The 18,630-nt window shown below is 47.2% G+C and overlaps 1 protein-coding gene across 1 annotated transcript in view; it reads right to left on the bottom strand.

Moving 5' to 3' along the window:
- Positions 1–9,624, bottom strand: part of UNC45A (unc-45 myosin chaperone A) — a 31,944-nt gene extending 22,320 nt beyond the window's left edge. Inside the window, exons 1-2 of the mRNA XM_083184114.1 lie at positions 9,457–9,624; positions 1,522–1,680 (exon numbers count right to left, since the gene is read on the bottom strand). Coding sequence (XP_083040240.1) covers positions 1,522–1,680; positions 9,457–9,480 — 183 coding nt within the window. The 5' untranslated portion in view covers positions 9,481–9,624. The remainder of the gene's footprint in view (positions 1–1,521; positions 1,681–9,456) is intronic.
- Between the last annotated feature and the right edge of the window lie 9,006 nt (positions 9,625–18,630).

The raw sequence follows: 18,630 nt of genomic DNA, 5'->3' as shown, positions 1-18,630 counted from the left end.
CCGGGCGAAGAGATAAACTGGAGATAAAGTGGAAGGAGATAATGCACCAGCCAATCAGCTGTGTTTGAAATATAACAGTTAAGGCCCCCATACACTATGCGATTTTGGGACGATTTCATCCGATTTCGGCACTTTGTGCCGATAATCGGATGAAATCGGCCCAAAATCGTAGGTATGTGACATTTGATCCGATCCGATGCGCATCGGACCGGATCAGGGAGGTCGGACGGTCTGTACATACGATCACGTCCAACCTCCCTGTATGCATATGCCTGCCACCTGACAGGCATATGCATACAGACACCGGTGGAGTAGTGGGGGCGGCCAGCGGCAGCGGTGGTGGCCAGCGGCGGTAGTGGGGGCGGGCAGCGGCGGCGGGGACGGGCGGCGTTTGCGGTGAGCGCAGTGTACTTACACATAGCAGCAGCGGCGGCTATTATATTTTTAAAATACTTGTCAAATGACCGGCCGCTCTCTGATTGGCTGAGAGCTCTCCGGCCAATCAGAGAGCGGCCGGTCATTTGACAAGTATTTAAAAAATATAATAGCCGCCACTGCGCGTCCCGTCCCCGCCGCTGCTGCTATGTGTAAGTACACTGCGCTCACCGCAAACGCCGCCGCTGCCCGCCCCCACCACCGCTGCCCGTCCCCACTACTGCCGCTGCCCGCCCCCACTGCTGCTCACCGCCCTGCAGCTCCCCGGGTTTTTTTTTACATGGGATAAATCGCATGCGATTTATCCCATGTAAAAATGGCACATCAAGTGCCAAATTGTATGTGAGCCTCCCGGGGAGCTGCCGGGCGGCTCGCAGGTAAATTGGGTCCGACTTGTCCCTAGGACAAGTCGGCCTAATGTATGGGGGCCTTTAGGAGTTGATTGGCTGGTGCATTATCTCCTTACACTTTATCTCAACTTTATCTCCAGTTTATCTCTTTGCCAGGCTTAATACATCTGCCCCACATATGGTAATAATCAGAACAATACATGCTCTTAATTCTAACAACTATTAATCTACTAGTTGGATAGGTCCCTACTTTTATGCAGCACTAACAAACTCTGCAAGCTATATACTGTTCCTATTAGGTCTGTGTGTATTTAAAACATAACAGCAGTTCGCTCCAGTGTGAAAAATAAAAAAATAAGAATAGCAAACAATATAGGCACACATGGTCTCTAATACCACTTTTACACGGTCATAAATATCCTGGGTTATTGCACATGAACACGCAGGAACCTAGGAATATGTGCAGTGGAAACGGACCCAGTTCAAACCACCCGGGTTGAGTGACCCAGCATTTCACTGCAGAGACTGAGCAGCAATGAAACACTGAGAGATGGCTTGGGACCCACCTCCAGTGACGTCCTGACAACCTGTCTTTCACAAGCTTACGCTGCCAATGTAAAAGGGTCCCAAGCCGGGTCCCACCTGGGTTGGAGCCAGATACAAAATCCCGGGTGTGACCCACCTATGCAGTATAAAGTGGAATTTCTAGCCAATAAATTGAACCTACTAAACTCACCAGCTTCAGATGACAGATAGCACGGTTTCGGTGTAGTATAGCTGTATCCTTTTGATCAGTTGATAGCTTGATTGCTTTTGTATAACAACATAATGCTGCTTCATATTCTCCAGATTTAAAGTGCTTGTTACCATCCTCTCTAAGGTTATCCGAATTCATCTTTATAAAGAAAAAGTAAATAGACTTAGCAAATTCCTCACCTGAGATTTATAAACACACATACATACATATATATATGGTCTGGAGTCAAGATGGTTGAGTGTAGAAAGAACACATGTAAAGCCCCATCCACTAGCGTGATGCATGCGATACCCAGCCAACTAACCTGGCAGAATCACATATGACACATCATATGCGGTCCTTATGCATACAATGTATTGTATATGATCCCAGTCATGGCTGTGGATGAGGATTAATATTCATGGCAGCCATGACTATCTGTGACTCTGACCCGAGGAGCACGGGAACGCACATTGGATCGGAGTCAGAGGAAAATGCATTGATATGGCCACTTTCCACCCAACTCCCCTGGTGAAAAGTGGCCATATGGCACCAGTGTGAACGCTCTACTGTCTAGGTATGGTAATTATGTAGAATGGCTTATTGAGGGTGGTTCTATAATTTTCTAAGCCTCCTGAAGAGGTAGGTGTTCAGTGTGAACTTGAAGATTTGGAAGTCTTGAGGTCAAATGTAAATAGTTGCAAATAGTTTATTTGTAAGCAAAATATTTTATACTGATTTCAAAAAACACTACCATCGGTTTAAAAACATTGGTGGTTTAGAAACATTGCAATGCAAAAAATGTTTAGCCCACAAGCTCTCCACCGCACCCCCAGTCACTATCTGCTCCTACCTCCAATCTCAGCAAGTTTGAAACAGACACGTTTCCCTGCAAAAATAGCTTTCACTTTCTGTAATGACATGGCAGATTGGATGTGGATTATTAGATAGACAGTGTTTTGATAGACAGTCAATAGGTCTAACCCAAAAGGTCAACAGGCTCAAAATGTCAACATTAATATGTAGACAGGATTTTCCCGCATTCTTTGAGTGTTGATGTCGACATCGACCCCCCAGTTGGTGTAACATGTACCCTTGCAAGTAAGAACAAGGGAGTTACAAAAAATAAATAAAACTCATGTCGACCTTGTCACATGTCTACCTTTTTTACTGTCGACATTTTGACCCCATCGACCTATTGCATGTCCACCTTTTGACCCTGTCGACCTATTGCATGTCAATCTAGACACTGTAGATCTATCAACCGGAACCAGAGCAGATATCTCCCCCCAGTATAAAAGCAAGGGAGCGGCTGGTTGCCAGCAGCTACAGTGACAGTCATCAGTGTACAAGTTCTGAATTTCAGCAGCCACTGTTACTGGTCCTACGCACAGCCGGCCACTGGAGCAGTTTCTGGGCCACTCTCTAAAATTCTATTCATGTCCCAACATCAAGTATTTAATGCTTGGGCTGCAGTAGGAAAATAAAAAAAAACACAAAGCTGGTGTGGCAAGTGTAATTGTGGACTATGAAATGTCTTAAGAAAGCACGGGTTGTAGGCTATTCACAGTCTCTAGCGTATTAAGTGTGTATGTGTTGGTGGGCAAAGAAAGAAAACTATCATATACTACATTGTATGATAAAATGCTTTTGCACTGCAAGACTATGGGTGGTTGTTTATACTTAAAACATCTTTATATTGGAAATAAAATGGCTTGACATATTAGCTTCATAAAGAAGATACGGTACTTATGTAATATTTGGGCGCCCGATTTTTTCATCGCATCACATGCAATATAGTGGCATACAATTCATGCAATGGGATTTTTCATTGTAAGACCCGATTTTTAATTGTATAGTCACCCATGGGTGATTTCATACCCCCACTAACCAACTACGCATGGAGTTGATTTTATATAGTGTGGCGAGCGCAGCGAGCCACCGAGCCCGAAGCGTGGCGAGCGCAGCGAGCCCCGCGAGGGGACGCAGAATACATGTAAAGTTATCCACGTCCGCTACCACGCTTCGGGCTCGCTGTGCTCGCCACACTATATAAAATCAACTCCATGCGTAGTTGGATAGTGGGGGTATGAAATCACCCATGGGTGACTATACAATGAAAAATCGGGTCTTTACAATGAAAAATCGCATCGCCTCGCATGCCTTAAGTAGTGGCATGCAATGAAAAAATTGAGCACCCAGATAATACATAAGTACCGAAGATACTTCAGAATTCAGCAGAATAGTTCAGTGTTCTGTGTGATGAAATGTCAGACATCTCAGTTATCATGGACAATCGTTGATGGCAAAGCTAATTATTACTAACAAATCTAATCAGCCTACAAATGCTATCTGTTTTTCTAATACTTAAGGTGCGTACACACGGGTGCAGTTATGTATGAAATCGCTGGCAAAATGGTCGCTCAGCGACCATATTGCCAGTGATTTCATGTGCAGCCGGCGATAGATGGCTGGGAGCGCGCTCCCGCGGCCAGCCCTTCATGGTCGCTGGAGCATTCTCCTGCGACCAGCGGCTTCCCCCAGCGATCGCCGGGCAGGAGGTCAGCGCCGGAGAAATCAGCGCTGTTCTCCCATGCCCTGCGACGCTGCTCCCTCCTCCCGTCACCTGCTGCTGCGCTCCGCCTCCGCCCCGTAGCAGTGTCTCCTTTTCATCGCTGATGAAAAGGAGACACTAGCAATATGATTGCTGGGGATATATTGCTAGCAATATATCCCCAGCAATCATATAGACCCGTGTGTACACAGCATAACAGATCAAAGCACACGCGTCACTCCATCCCCCAGCTGTCCTGCACACACTTTCCTCCATCCCCCAGCTGTCCAACTTCTAGTTTCAGTAGAGCAGGTGTATTAAGCTTGGTAAAGTGTAAGGTGATAACGCACCAGCCAATCAACTCCTGTCGTTTTTCAAACAGCTGATTGGCTGTTATTACTTTACCAGGCTTAATATATCTGCCCTAGTGATCTGTCAGCTAACCAGCAATACTGATCCATAGATACATCCAGCTAAAATGTGCTTCATACCTTCACATTACACAAAAGGTGCAAGTGGATCCAGGCAACTATATCTTTCTACAACTGGGGCTGCCAAATTAGCCCACAGTTGGTGAGTCGCTGATGCGCTAAGTGATGTCTCTAGTTGTAGTTAATGAGGACATCTTGCTGTCAGAACTTTGTAAAAGTGTTTTGGAGAGCAGGGACATAGGCCAAGCCATCAGTATGAAGTACATTGCCTTTATGTATGTGTATAGGGGCCCATTTATCATAGATCACATATTCAGTGTTATCTGGGTGAGATATTACCACTCAGTATCACATTGCAATATGCGATCCCATCAGTGGCATGCTTTACTTAGCATAGGCAGGGACAGAAGGAACCTGTCCCTGCGATGTGCCCTACCAGCTGCTGGGGGAGCGGTGCAGAGGCCAGTTCCGGAGGATCCCCTATCCGCTCCAGCAACTCGGTAAGTAGTGGTAGTGGTAGCTGTGGGGGCCAATATCCGATTTGCTTTGCCTTCCACATATTGGTAAATTGGGCAACGTCACAACTCACTTATGTGCCATACACAAGGGGCAATTACAGCCCCATTTCTAAGCGATCTGTCTAGATTTCTTAGAAAAGTGTGGATTGGCGATGTGCGGTCCCATGCATCACTATCGCCTGGCTAGATGTATACTGCATGCAGTACTGATCTAGTCATCGCCAGTGTTCTCTCAATTGAGAACAATGGCTGTGACAGATCACTGCATGTATCGCTGTGTGCTGAGCGATCTGTGCTTAACCAAGGGAAGAGGATCAAGTTCAGAACATGGGATCCCCTTGGCTAGAATAGCCAAACAGCTTCTGAACACCCCACATGGACATATACTGGGAATAACCACCTGTGGTAAGCAGAGCAGGCCATCACACCCGAAACGTGTTGCATAATGTGAATTTTGGCTAATACCGAGTGGCATATTGTGAATTTTGGCTCATTCATTATATTGTTCTGAACAAGTTTTTTCTGCATCAGTCCAGTTATGCTAAACCAGGGACGGGGAACCATAGGCCCTCCAACTGTTGATGAACTACACATCCCAACATGCCCTGCAACAGTTTTAGGATTGCCAAATAGCAAAACTGTAGCAAGGCATGCTGGGATGTGTAGTTCAACAACAGTTGGAGGGCTGAAGGTTCCCTCTCCCTGTTTATCATAACTGAACTGCTGCAGAAAATCCCTAAACTTGGGGTCCCATGTTCTGAATTTTAACCAAAAAGTATTCCGGTAAAACAAAAACTTATCTTGGACAAACCAAGACGAGGCTGAAGTTGGCTTCTTATTCGGCCAGCTTCTTATTCGAGCTCCAGCTTCTTATTCGAGCTCCAGCTTCTTATTCAGAATAATCACTTTTACAAGGGTTAATGAATCATGAACCACAAATTTGACTGCAGAAATCAACACAGGGGGGTCACGTACATATGACCCACTAGCAATTTCTTTTGACCAACAAGGTTTTGGGCAGAAATTGGGCACTAAAGTGGGCATGGGTCCCAGAATTCATCATTTTGAATAAGGAGCTGGTGTCCTGCAAGGGTTAAACAGCGTTGGTCAAAAAATATTACACTGAAAACCCGCACAGGGGGGTCACTTACATATGACCCACTTGCCATTTCTTTTGACCAACAAGGATTTGGGCAGAAATAGGGCACTAAAGTGGGCATGGGTCCCAGAATCATCATTTTGAATAAGTAGCTGGTGTTCTGCAAGGGTTAAACAGCGTTGGTCAAAAAATATTACACTGGAAACCCGCACAGGGGGGTCACTTACATATGACCCACTTGCCATTTCTTTTGACCAACAAGGATTTGGGCAGTAATAGGGCAGTAAAGTGGGCATGGGTCACAGATGTCATCTGTGGGACCCATGCCCACTTTAGTGCCCTATTTCTGCCCAAATCCTTGTTGGTCAAAAGAAATGGCAAGTGGGTCATATGTAAGTGACCCCCCTGTGTGGATTCCAAGTGTAATATTTTTTGACCAACGCTGTTTAACCCTTGCAGGACACCAGCTACTTATTCAAAATGATGACATCTGGGACCTATGCCCACTTTACTGCCCTATTTCTGCCCAAATCCTTGTTGGTCAAAAGAAATGGCAAGTGGGTCATATGTAACTGACCCCCCTGTGCGGGTTTCCAGTGTAATATTTGTTGACCAACGCTGTTTAACCCTTGCAGAATACCAGCTACTTATTCAAAATGATGATTCTGGGACCCATGCCCACTTTAGTGCCCTATTTCTGCCCAAATCCTTGTTGGTCAAAAGAAATGGCAAGTGGGTCATATGTAAGTGACCCCCCTGTGTGGATTCCAAGTGTAAGATTTTTTGACCAACGCTGTTTAACCCTTGCAGGACACCAGCTACTTATTCAAAATGATGACATCTGGGACCTATGCCCACTTTACTGCCCTATTTCTGCCCAAATCCTTGTTGGTCAAAAGAAATGGCAAGTGGGTCATATGTAACTGACCCCCCTGTGCGGGTTTCCAGTGTAATATTTGTTGACCAACGCTGTTTAACCCTTGCAGAACACCAGCTACTTATTCAAAATGATGATTCTGGGACCCATGCCCACTTTAGTGCCCTATTTCTGCCCAAATCCTTGTTGGTCAAAAGAAATGGCAAGTGGGTCATATGTAAGTGACCCCCCTGTGTGGATTCCAAGTGTAAGATTTTTTGACCAACGCTGTTTAACCCTTGCAGGACACCAGCTACTTATTCAAAATGATGACATCTGGGACCTATGCCCACTTTACTGCCCGATTTCTGCCCAAATCCTTGTTGGTCAAAAGAAATGGCAAGTGGGTCATATGTAACTGACCCCCCTGTGCGGGTTTCCAGTGTAATATTTGTTGACCAACGCTGTTTAACCCTTGCAGAACACCAGCTACTTATTTTAAATGATGATTCTGTGACCCATGCCCACTTTACTGCCCTATTTCTGCCCAAATCCTTGTTGGTCAAAAGAAATGGCAAGTGGGTTATATGTAAGTGACCCCCCTGTGCGGGTTTCCAGTGTATTATTTTTTGACCAACGCTGTTTAACCCTTGCAGGACACCCGCTACTTATTCAAAATGATATCTGGGACCCATGCCCATTTTTGTGCCCATTTTCTGCCCAAATCATTGTTGGTCAAAAGAAATTGCAAGTGGGTCATATGTAGGCAACCCCCCTGTGTGGGTTTCAAGTGTAATATGTTTTGACCAACACTGTTTAACCCTTGCAGGACACCAGCTACTTATTCAAAATAATGACATCTGTGACCCATGCCCACTTTACTGCCCTATTACTGCCCAAATCCTTGTTGGTCAAAAGAAATGGCAAGTGGGTCATATGTAAGTGACCCCCCTGTGCAGGTTTCCAGTGTAATATTTGTTGACCAATGCTGTTTAACCCTTGCAGGACACCAGCTACTTATTCAAAATGATGATTCTGGGACCCATGCCCACTTTAGTGCCCTATTTCTGCCCAAATCCTTGTTGGTCAAAAGAAATGGCAAGTGGGTCATATGTAAGTGACCCCCCTGTGCGGGTTTCCAGTGTAATATTTTTTGACCAACGCTGTTTAACCCTTGCAGGACACCAGCTACTTATTCAAAATGATGAATTCTGGGACCCATGCCCACTTTAGTGCCCAACTTCTGCCCAAAACCTTGTTGGTCAAAAGAAATTGCTAGTGGGTCATATGTACGTGACCCCCCTGTGTTGATTTCTGCAGTCAAATTTGTGGTTCATGATTCATTAACCCTTGTAAAAGTGATTGTTCTGAATAAGAAGCTGGAGCTCGAATAAGAAGCTGGAGCTCGAATAAGAAGCTGGCCGAATAAGAAGCCAACTTCAGCCTCGTCAAACCAAGGTACATCCTACCCTGTTTCCCTGATAATAAGACCTACCCCAATAATAAGCCCTACCCTTATTTCTGGACAATGGTCCAAAATAAGCCCTACCCCGAAAATAAGCCCTAGCTTAATCCCCATTTTGCCCAGTCCCTGTGCTAAACTCCCAGCTCCGCTAAAACCCCCCCACCCACCCGCATGAAATGGATGCTGCTGCTACGGTAGCAGCCCTGGTACCGCTGAAGCCTCTGCTGGCATCAGCGGTCCCAGGGATGCATTGTGCATGTGACGTCACTGCGCACCTCAAGGACTGAGTGGCGTCTGTTCAAAGACGGGAGCGGAGTGACAGAGCGGCGGCGGAGGAAAGGCTGAGTGGCTGAAAAATGCAGAAGGAAAGGAAAGCGGCAGTTGTGCTTAAAAGTATAAGGTGATTGAGGGGCATGATGTAGCTAAAAGAAGGACTGAGGAGCTAAAATAAGCCCTACCCCAAAAATAAGCCCTTTGGTGTTTTTGGACTGAAAAAAAAAAATAAGACAGTGTCTTATTATCGGGGAAACACGGTATGTGCAAGCAGTCCCCATAGGAATGGCTTACAATCATTTACATCAACTGAACTTGCGATACAAACACAAAATAAACAGGGCTGCAATGACAGTGTGATCACCACCTTATATACTGTGCTTATACTTATTAGATACAGCACGCAGCTTCCCCCTTCAGAAGACTGTGTAAAGGGGCCAGTTTAAACACTGACTTAACCAACCAGACTTGTCCCTTGCAGCATGCTACAGTGTATACACACCAGCCCAGTCATAGGACACATTTCTAGGACATAAGAGACATTTTCATTCATTCAGGGGTCCCTAGCTTATATACACACGGATTTCCTACAGCTGGCCGTACAAGCAAGACCGAGCACATTTTCGCCATGACATTAAAACTAATCCACAAAATTATTTCCCGAACTGGTCCCAGCAGCAGAAACCACAGAATGCGCCATGCCCATATCCCCAGACACCACAATGGTCTCCGCTCTGACCTTTTCCGGACTCGTCTCTCCCATCTATGAGCTACGATGTAGGCCTCGACCGCCGCCGCGATATTTCCTAGCGGCTGTGTCCGCCTAATAAGTTACTGTGGCCGGCAGCCTCAGACTTCCCTCAGCGCCGCTTCCTTTGCCTGACCCCGCCCACACAGACACAGCAGTGCGATGCAGGGAGCGCCCCCTGACATGCCAATACCAAATATGGCAGTGACTGTCAGATGTTATACTACAGTACATAAGTTTCAAGCAGTCCTACCTGACTGAACGCCTTCCTTGCTTGTATTATGTTGCAGCTGCCCTGTCCTCCTGTCGCGCATATTCTTTTACATAAATTGTAACTGTAATGACAATTTAAGTGATATATGCACATTTTTATCAGCCTGCAATGTAAGACTATAGACTTTTTTCTACATTTCATGTTGTCACAACTTTCCATGAGACGTTTTTGTGAATGGGTAATGCAATCTGGCCAAATATAAACCTGTAATATGGTAGTTAGGAGTTGACTGGCTGGCTCTTTTTAGCTTTTAGGGGCCCATTTATAACGGATCGCATATGCAATGTGATCTAGGTGGAATATTACCGCCCAGGATTGCAATGCAATATGCGATCCTATAGCGGAATGTATCAACCTGAACACACAGGGACAGTGCTCCGAAAGGTCTCTGACCCCCCCCCCCCCCTCCCTCTCCATCTCATATTGGCGGTAGTCCAAGGATCGGAGTTGATACATCAGGCAGCATCGCATCCCCCATAGAAACCTATGGGGGATGCGGCCAGAGGCGGTGCTGATACATTCAGGTGATATATTTGTGCCTAACCCCTAAAACACCGGGGATTTAGCCGCAAATACTAAATGATAAATTATAAATGGGCCTTGTAAAGGCTTAGCTCATCTGGCCCACAAAAGCAAATAAGGTATCGGTTTATAGTACAGCTGACCTAGGACACAGAGCAGAAGCCGGATGACCAGCTGACCAGATGAGAAACTCACAGATAACTAGTAAGCAGGGGTGGATCCAAAACAAAACGACAGGGGGGGCACCTTAACAGGAAGAAACTGGTAGGGGGGGGGGGGTGTAAATGCTACTGAAAAAGTGGGCATGGCCTCACAATCACCACAATCGCATCACTACGCTACACCCCCCTACATGCTGCACCACGTCACTATGCTACACCCACCTGCACTCTGCACTATGTCACTATGCTACATCCCCCTGCAAATCACACTATGTCATTACGCTACATCCCCCTTCATGTCGCACTACGTCACTACACTACACCCCCCTACAGGCTGCACTCTCTCGCTTGGCTACATCAATCTAAACACCGCACTATGTCATTTTTTGGAGAATGTCCCTCCCGCAGATGACAATGTCCCGCTAGCATAGGGGGGGGGGGGTATCAGTTGGGGGGAGCCAGAGTTCACTGCTGGGATGCAATAAGGGGTCAACAACAATTGTTGTCCCCTAGGAGCGCTTGTACTGAGTTGTTTGCTTAAAATGGAGAAGATGCTGAGGTGGGGAGGGTCAGTCCCCACAGAGATTATCAAACATGAAAAACACACAAAAATTAGCAGCGCTCAAATTAAATGAGTGAATCAATAGGATAAAAGATTTACATTTAATACTAAAAATTAATACATATAGGACACTACATAAATAAGCACTTTTTGCATAATATAACACGTGTCATTTGTGTGCGTAATGAATTTAAAAGATAATATATATCACAATGGATCAGATCTCACGTGGGTGGATGAACCCCAGTTTGGGGTGCGAATATGTCCTGCACTGTCCACAATATGATGGTCCCAATTGGAATGGAGTCCTGTGAATGCGGCAATGTGATGTCCTGTGTGCCCACCGAGGGAGTGGCTGTTGTGGTGGGCCTACCTCCAACCTCGTGGCACTTTGTATCCAAGATGACAGGTATTTAGCCGAAGACTTCCACTGTTTGGGGGACCCGTGGTCAGAAAAGTGAGCAGGTGAATGATCCCACGTTCTCTCTGGATCAGGATAACCAAAACAGCACCACCAACGCTAGAGAAAAAATTCTGAAAGTTCTTGAATGGTGCGCTTAGGGGCTGCCTGAGGTGGGTGACCAACTAGAAGGTGACCCAAACACCTTCAAAAAGCAAATAAAACAAGAAGAAGTAGTAAGTCCCCTCCACTGGCGCCAAGAACAAAGAAATATATGTCCCTCCTATTAGGATTAGGATCCTCTTCTCCGAATAGGGGGATATCACTGCATAAATATAAGTAAATACCAAACGCCCCTTTTCATGGGGTTATGATCCTCTTCTCCGCCTCCGTACCACGATTTAGTATCCAATCAAAGAATCACTGGTCAGTCCTCTCTCAGAATTAAGCCTCATGGAATATGAAGACTGTTCCCAAAAAACAAAATTGTGGACGTATAGTGTAACACAGTTTTATTATGCAATAGACATAAACATAAACGAACACAGTAAGCAGACAAATGGATGCAAATGGCCTATTATCCGTTCTGGTGGAGGTACATGGAATAAATCCAGCCCTCAATCACGCATAAGAACCAAAGGTGAATCCGGATTTCACCAAGTGGCCTTCGAGATGGTCAGGTAAAAGGTCCAGATGCCAGTCCACAGTGCCTTAGTCCAAGCTGCAAGCGCTTTCGACCTCCACTGAGGTCTTTCTCAAGAAGAATGTGCTTAGGTCCAATCCTCATCCGTATATATACCTGGGTGTCCCAATTAGATCTTTTCATTATGAAGACTGACACTCCTTTCCTCCAATCTTAAAGGGCTAGTGGGCGGGGTATGGTTAATACATAATGCCACCGATCTAAATAGAAATTCCGGCCGTAAAATCACATGTTATGACCGGAAGTTGAAGTCCAGCGTGTGACCTCACTTCCGGTCAGCGGCTCAGTGTACCTCCAGTCAGCGTCCCCAACAAGGCACCGGCTGTATGGTTCCTAGAAGGAACAAGTTCCCCGGATTTCAGTGATGTGTGTCTAGCGCTGGACGCGGTCTGTAGGCATCGCGTCCAGGCGTCACTTCCGGTCTTTGCATAACCCTTTATTTGTCCATGGATAACAGAGCACAGTTGTACTTGTGTTCCTTCACATAGTGATTCCGGGCCTGGTCTTTATATAAGATATGTGGGCATCAATATTTGAAGATGGTTTAGGTGCCCAGTGTACAGGATCCCGGATCATTTTCAGTGTTCGATGGATCAATCATTGGTCATTGCCTAATGATTAAACAATCCTCATAATAAAGGGATGACAACAATTAGTAAAACACAAAAAAATAATTAACAACAATATAATTTAAGAACAATATAATTAAAAAATTTCCTTTAAAAGGCATGTAAAATCATATAGCAGCAGGAGGAAACTGAAAATTAAAAACCTTGAGTAATACTCATAAAAAACATTTAACCTCAAAGTCACTATTGAGGCCTCCTGGTTTGAGGGTATTATAGGTATAAATACATTTCATCTCCTCTTGTGCTAAAATTGTAGGCAGATTCCTATTTCTGATATTGGCTGATATTTGTTTCATACCTGACTATTGAACTGGGTGAAGAGTTATGTGTATTTTTAAAATGGTAGGACGGAATGGGATTCCAGGCCCTTCTTGATGTTATTCAAATGTTCTCCCAGTCGAACTTTGAAGGGTCTGGAAGTCCTACCAATGTAAAACAGGTGGCAGGAGCACCACCAACGCGTTTCCCTGGACTAACGCCAGCTTTGTCAAGGTGTCCAAAGCTGGCATTCTTCCAGGGAAACGCGTTGCACTACGGGGCGCCCGTTCTGTTTGTTATTTGCCAGACATATTTATAAATACATACATTAATAAATATAATTCTAAATATAAAGCCATATATAAGAGAATTCTCCTCAATTAAAAAATGATGAGCAGTTTGTGATCACAGCTGTTTAGGTAATCAAACCATCACTCATTGTTAGCAAGCTCCTGCGACCAGCCATTAGAACGGGGCTGAAAACGGGAGCGCGCACCCGGCGATGTATCGCTGGGGCACACTCCCATTACTGGCAATATGGTCGCCTGCGACCATATTTCCAGCGATTTCAGCCCCTATCGCCCCCGTGTGTACACAGCTTTAATTGAGTAGAATTCTCTTATATATCGCTTTATATTTATTTATTTATGTATTCATAAATATGTATTACTTTTTTTTCAAGGTGGTAGTGCTATCATTCAGTCATACCTCGCGCTGTATATCCCTTTTTCTTTATCTATTATACTTTTGGGAGATTTACACACTCCCTATACAGCAGCTATAGCTTTGCTTGCGGTTCCTACTCGTTTGTATTTCCATGTCGACCTAATAACCCTATCAACCGTACCCAAGTCGACCTAATGACCCTGTCGACCTTCCTGTATGTCGACCTAAATGCATGTTGACCTAATGGTGTCGACCTAATGCTTGTCCACCATAATGCTGGTGACCTAATGATCTATACCAGGCATGTCCAAAGTCAGGCCCGGGGGCCAATTGCGGCCCGTGCTGTCATTTCAAGTGGCCCACAGCCTCCAGCTGGAAGCGGCCAGAGCATCAGATGTGGGAAGCACAGCACAGGACACTAAAGTTGGGGCCCCGGTGAGCGCACCTTTACCTTGCTGTCTGCTGCAGTGAGGAGGTGCCGGCCGCGACAGTCAGATGTGTTTGGCGTCCTACCCCTGCTGCTGCAATCGTATATCACCCTACTCCACAATCACAGTGACAGCAGTGTTTGGGGAGGGGGGCAGCAAGGGGGAAGCTTGCTCTCGTAACATGCAGAGCGGAGGAGGGCAGCAGCAGGAGCACAAGCATCTCCTGTCCTTGCAGTGCCTGCTTTGCCTCTCCTTCCTCTGGCTCACAAAAGGGGCTGGGAAACATACATACATTTCCTACTAGATTGTAAGCTCCTCCGAGTAGGGCCCTCATCCCTCCTGTTCATAGGCGAATCTAGAATTATGGTATTGGGTGGTCCCAGATCTAGACATAACAGCAGGGGAGGCTTTGCGCGGCTGCGCCGCGCGTCAAAAAGGGGGAGTGGTCTCATGGGAAGGAGGCGTGGCATCACAAAAAGGGGTGTGGTATTACACTTTAGACCATACACAGTAATGCCCATTACACATTTTAGCAAACTCCATAATACCCATTACACATAAAGCCACACGCCGTAATGCCAATTACACATAAGGCCACACACCATAGTGCCCATTACACATTGTGCCACATATCATGATGCCCATTACATACTATATAACAAACCGTAATGCCCATTACATATTTGCCACATAAGTGCTGCTTACCTACGTGCTCATTGCTAGGGGGTTCTTGCTTGATGGCACCATAGTACCCATTACACATGATGCCGCACAACATAGTACCCATTACACATGATGCCGCGCACCATAGTACCCATTACACTTGATGCCGCGCACCATAGTACCCATTACACATGATGCCACACACCATAGTACCCATTACACATGATGCTGCACACCATAGTACCCATTACACATGATGCCACACACCATAGTACCCATTACACATGATGCCGTGTACCATAGTACCCATTACACATGATGCTGCACACATAATGTACCTTACACATGATGCTGCACACATAATGCCGCTTACACATGATGCTGCACACCGTAATGCCCCTTTGAAATAATACCCCTTTCACAACAGAAAATGCAGGGATTTTCCCAGGAATATGGTCCCAGGATCATGCAGGGACATTCCCAGGCTGGTGTATAAGGGGTCAGCCTGGGAATGTCCCTGCATTTTCTGGTGTGAGGGGGAGAGACAACCACTCTCCTCTCCCTACTCCCCTTTAACAAACCAGCTATATCTTCGGAACCAACTGACCCATTTACATGAGACCAGTATCATATTGAAGAACTTTTGAGTTGGCTTCGAATGATTTTGGTCCCATTAAACTGGGCTGTTTGGTTCCAGAGAAATCTGCCCTCAAAAAACATAAACAGTCATGAAATTACATTTAAGAAATGAAAAAAAAAAACGGTTTAACCTCAATATCCCTGGAACCAATTAATCCATATAGATCCAGCCTGGTATCAGATTGAAGGCCCAGCGATTTGGGTTCGACTGAGATCAACCTCGAGCTTCAGTGATGCCGAAGGGGGAACTGGCAGCCGTTGAACTGGGTGGGGGTCCCATGTTATCCTATAGGGAAAACGTTCCAGCTTTGCCTGGCCGTATCTCCGGTTCCCAGAGGGCTAGAGACACGGGGCTGGGCTCGTTGGAAAGCCCCATCCATCAGCTACAAAATGGGCTAATGGGTGGTCCTGTGCACCCCCGGACCACCCCCTAGATTCGCCTATGTACATATCCCTCATTGGTATAAAATGAATTAATGCTGAATCCATTCGCTCTTTGGAGTGTTTAGGATAAAACGGATATTCCTTTCTTTCAATGTTTTAACCTGTACCCAGTGGCGTAGCTACAGGGGTCGCAGCGGTCGCACCTGCGACCGGGCCTCTGAGCCAGGGGGGCCCAACCCCCGCCACTGTTGGAGAGGTGCCCAGAGCCGGCCCTAGGCATAGGCATACTAGGCAATTGCCTAGGGCAGCAGCCTATGCCTAGGGGCAGCACTTCGGCAGCTTTACCGGCTGTTCACTGTGGGCTAATGCGATGTTATGCGGCAGGGCGACGAGTGACGGTTCGGCACTTTGTTGTGTCCAATCCGCGGCACTGCTCCCGCCTGTGACAGGCAGCTCCCGGCGCAGGCTGCCCAATCAAAGAGCTCAGAAGACAGCCGTCACTGAATCTCCAGCGCCAGCGGCTGGGACGGGCGGCTGACTTCTGAGCTCTGTGATTGGGCAGCCTGCGCCGGGTTGGCAGCCTGCGCCGGGAGTGCAGGAAGAAGCCCAGCCTGCGCCGCAGCGCCAGGAAAGTGACCCTTCGGGAAGGAGAGAGTGACAGCCAGTTAGCTAACAACATCCTGCCCGGGTCCCCCAGATGCACTGGTAAGTCATTGTCAGTGACTACCTTCAAGAAGGGGGACCATGCAGCTGCCGTGTGAGCAGTGGCGGAACTACCGTGGGTGCAGGGGGTGCAGCTGCTATGGGGCCCGGCGACTGGGGGGGCCCGGGCCCCATGGACAGCAAGCAAGCACCCCCTGCACCGTGAACGTCAGTAATATTGCCAGCCGCCGCTGCCGCTGTGCAGTCAGTAACTCACTGTGCAGTGTGCTGGGCTGGCCAGGGGAGAAGCCTGCCGGGGGAGGACGCCGCCGACGTGAACTCTGACCCGCGAGATGTAGCGTCATCATTCTCGCGGGTCTGCAGCAGCAGGAGCTGCTGCTGCTGGTATTAGCCCTGGCAGCGGACCGATAACCTGCTGACCCATATTGATGACCGCGCGCACCCGGCGTCCGCAGATCTTTACTGTGAGTCTGGGAGGTAGGGGACGTGACAGCCGCACCAATGGCCAGTACTGACGCAACCAATATGCCGGGCACGTGTTGAGTACGGCGCCACAGGCAGGAGGGTGCAGGGAAGGAAGCTGTTGAAACTAAGCACCGCTGTGTGCTGTATTTGAAAAGTACCGCCGCTGTCAGCCTGCAAGGTAATTGTAGATTTCAGTCAGGCAGCCAATCAGGAAGCGGCGGCTTCTGATTGACTCCCGACGACTGCAAGCACCGATTAAATTGGTTTACACTCTGTCACTTCATGGCAGAGCAGCTCCAATCCCCGCATGCTGCCTTGTTCAGCCAGTAATGCCTCAAGATTACATGGCATGTCTGTGCACTGCACAGTTTTTGAGAGGTGAAGGGGGAAGTTACTGGGCCCATGCACCAGCGGGGCTTTAACAGGGCAGACACAGGTCACACACTGTGCACTGTCCTGTCCCCCACTGGAGAGACCTGGATGCCTGGTCCTCCCTTCACCTTTATTGCTCCCTTTCTCCATGTTCAATGGTGCCAGAGCGGTGTACATATCCCAACACCCTCTCTGACCGTCTTTTTCCTAACTCTACCTGGCACTGTTTCTCTCCCGACACTCTTTCTTCTGGCGCCCCTTCCCCCATGGGCACTGTAGTGACAATGGGGGGCCCCGTCCAAGATTTTGCTATGGGGCCCACATCGTTCTAGTTACGCCTCTGCGTGTGAGGTCCTGCATACAAGCATAAAAGAGGTCACCACCCAGGTGTGGGATGTGAGAGGGGGGGGGGGGGTGTATTTGAAATGAACAGGGGGGCTAGGGTGTATATGGGAGTAGTAAAGGATTATAGGGTGTATGAAGGTGGAATAGGGTATTTTTGGTGGGGATAAAGGGTTATGGGATGTATTTTGGGTAACAGGGACTGAAGTGCAGGATGTGTGGGGGGTAGCGGTATATGGGTTTTATGTTCGGTCAGTAGGTGGTGTGTAATGGAGGAGAGGAACATGGAGCATACTGTATGTGGGATGAAGAGGGGGAATAGGGTATATGGGAGAAAAGGATTTTAGGGTATGTGGGTGGAATAGGGTGCGTGGTGCGTATAGAGGGTTATGTATTAAAATATAAACAGACCGAGATTTTAATTTTGTTGTATGTAGGGGGGCCCCAAGCTGACCTTTCGCACCAGGGCCCATGAACCCTTAGCTACGCCCCTGCCTGTACCTGTTCCTATGTGGTCATTATTATTGTAATAAAGGACCTGATGTGGGATTGGTGGGTAACCAGCAAACAACTTACCGAGCGCCAGAGGGGCCGCCCTGCCGAATAAACCCCCCGCCGTCATTTCTGGGAGGGGTATGTGTAATGAAGACACATCCCCTTTGCATGCCGATTCAGAAGAAAATACCATTGAATCATTTCTCCTGCCTAAAACTCAGGTCTCAACCGACTTATTTGCGGGCCCCGGGACACAGACAGGGCTGGCGAATGATATCATGCGATGTCAGCCGCCAACCCCCAACAGGCATTGGCCGGCCTGTGTATTTATAGGGATGCCCCAGCAACGCCACCGCCCCGGCGAGTGGGTAACCCTCACCATCGGGGCGGGCCTAATTTGGGTCACTGCATGTGATCCAGAATCGGCCTCAAAGTTCCTTATGATACATGATCAGAGAAAATTTTGCTTAGTAAAATAAGTGAATCTTAAAGTAAATGGTCTGCAAACAACACAAGGAAATTCTAAGGGGTGTGGGATT

This window comes from Crinia signifera, chromosome 4 (assembly GCF_055691185.1).
Source record: "Crinia signifera chromosome 4, ASM5569118v1, whole genome shotgun sequence".
Classification (NCBI taxonomy): domain Eukaryota; kingdom Metazoa; phylum Chordata; class Amphibia; order Anura; family Myobatrachidae; genus Crinia; species Crinia signifera.
Note: the sequence above shows the minus strand (reverse complement) of the source record. Positions and strands in the feature narration are given on the sequence as shown.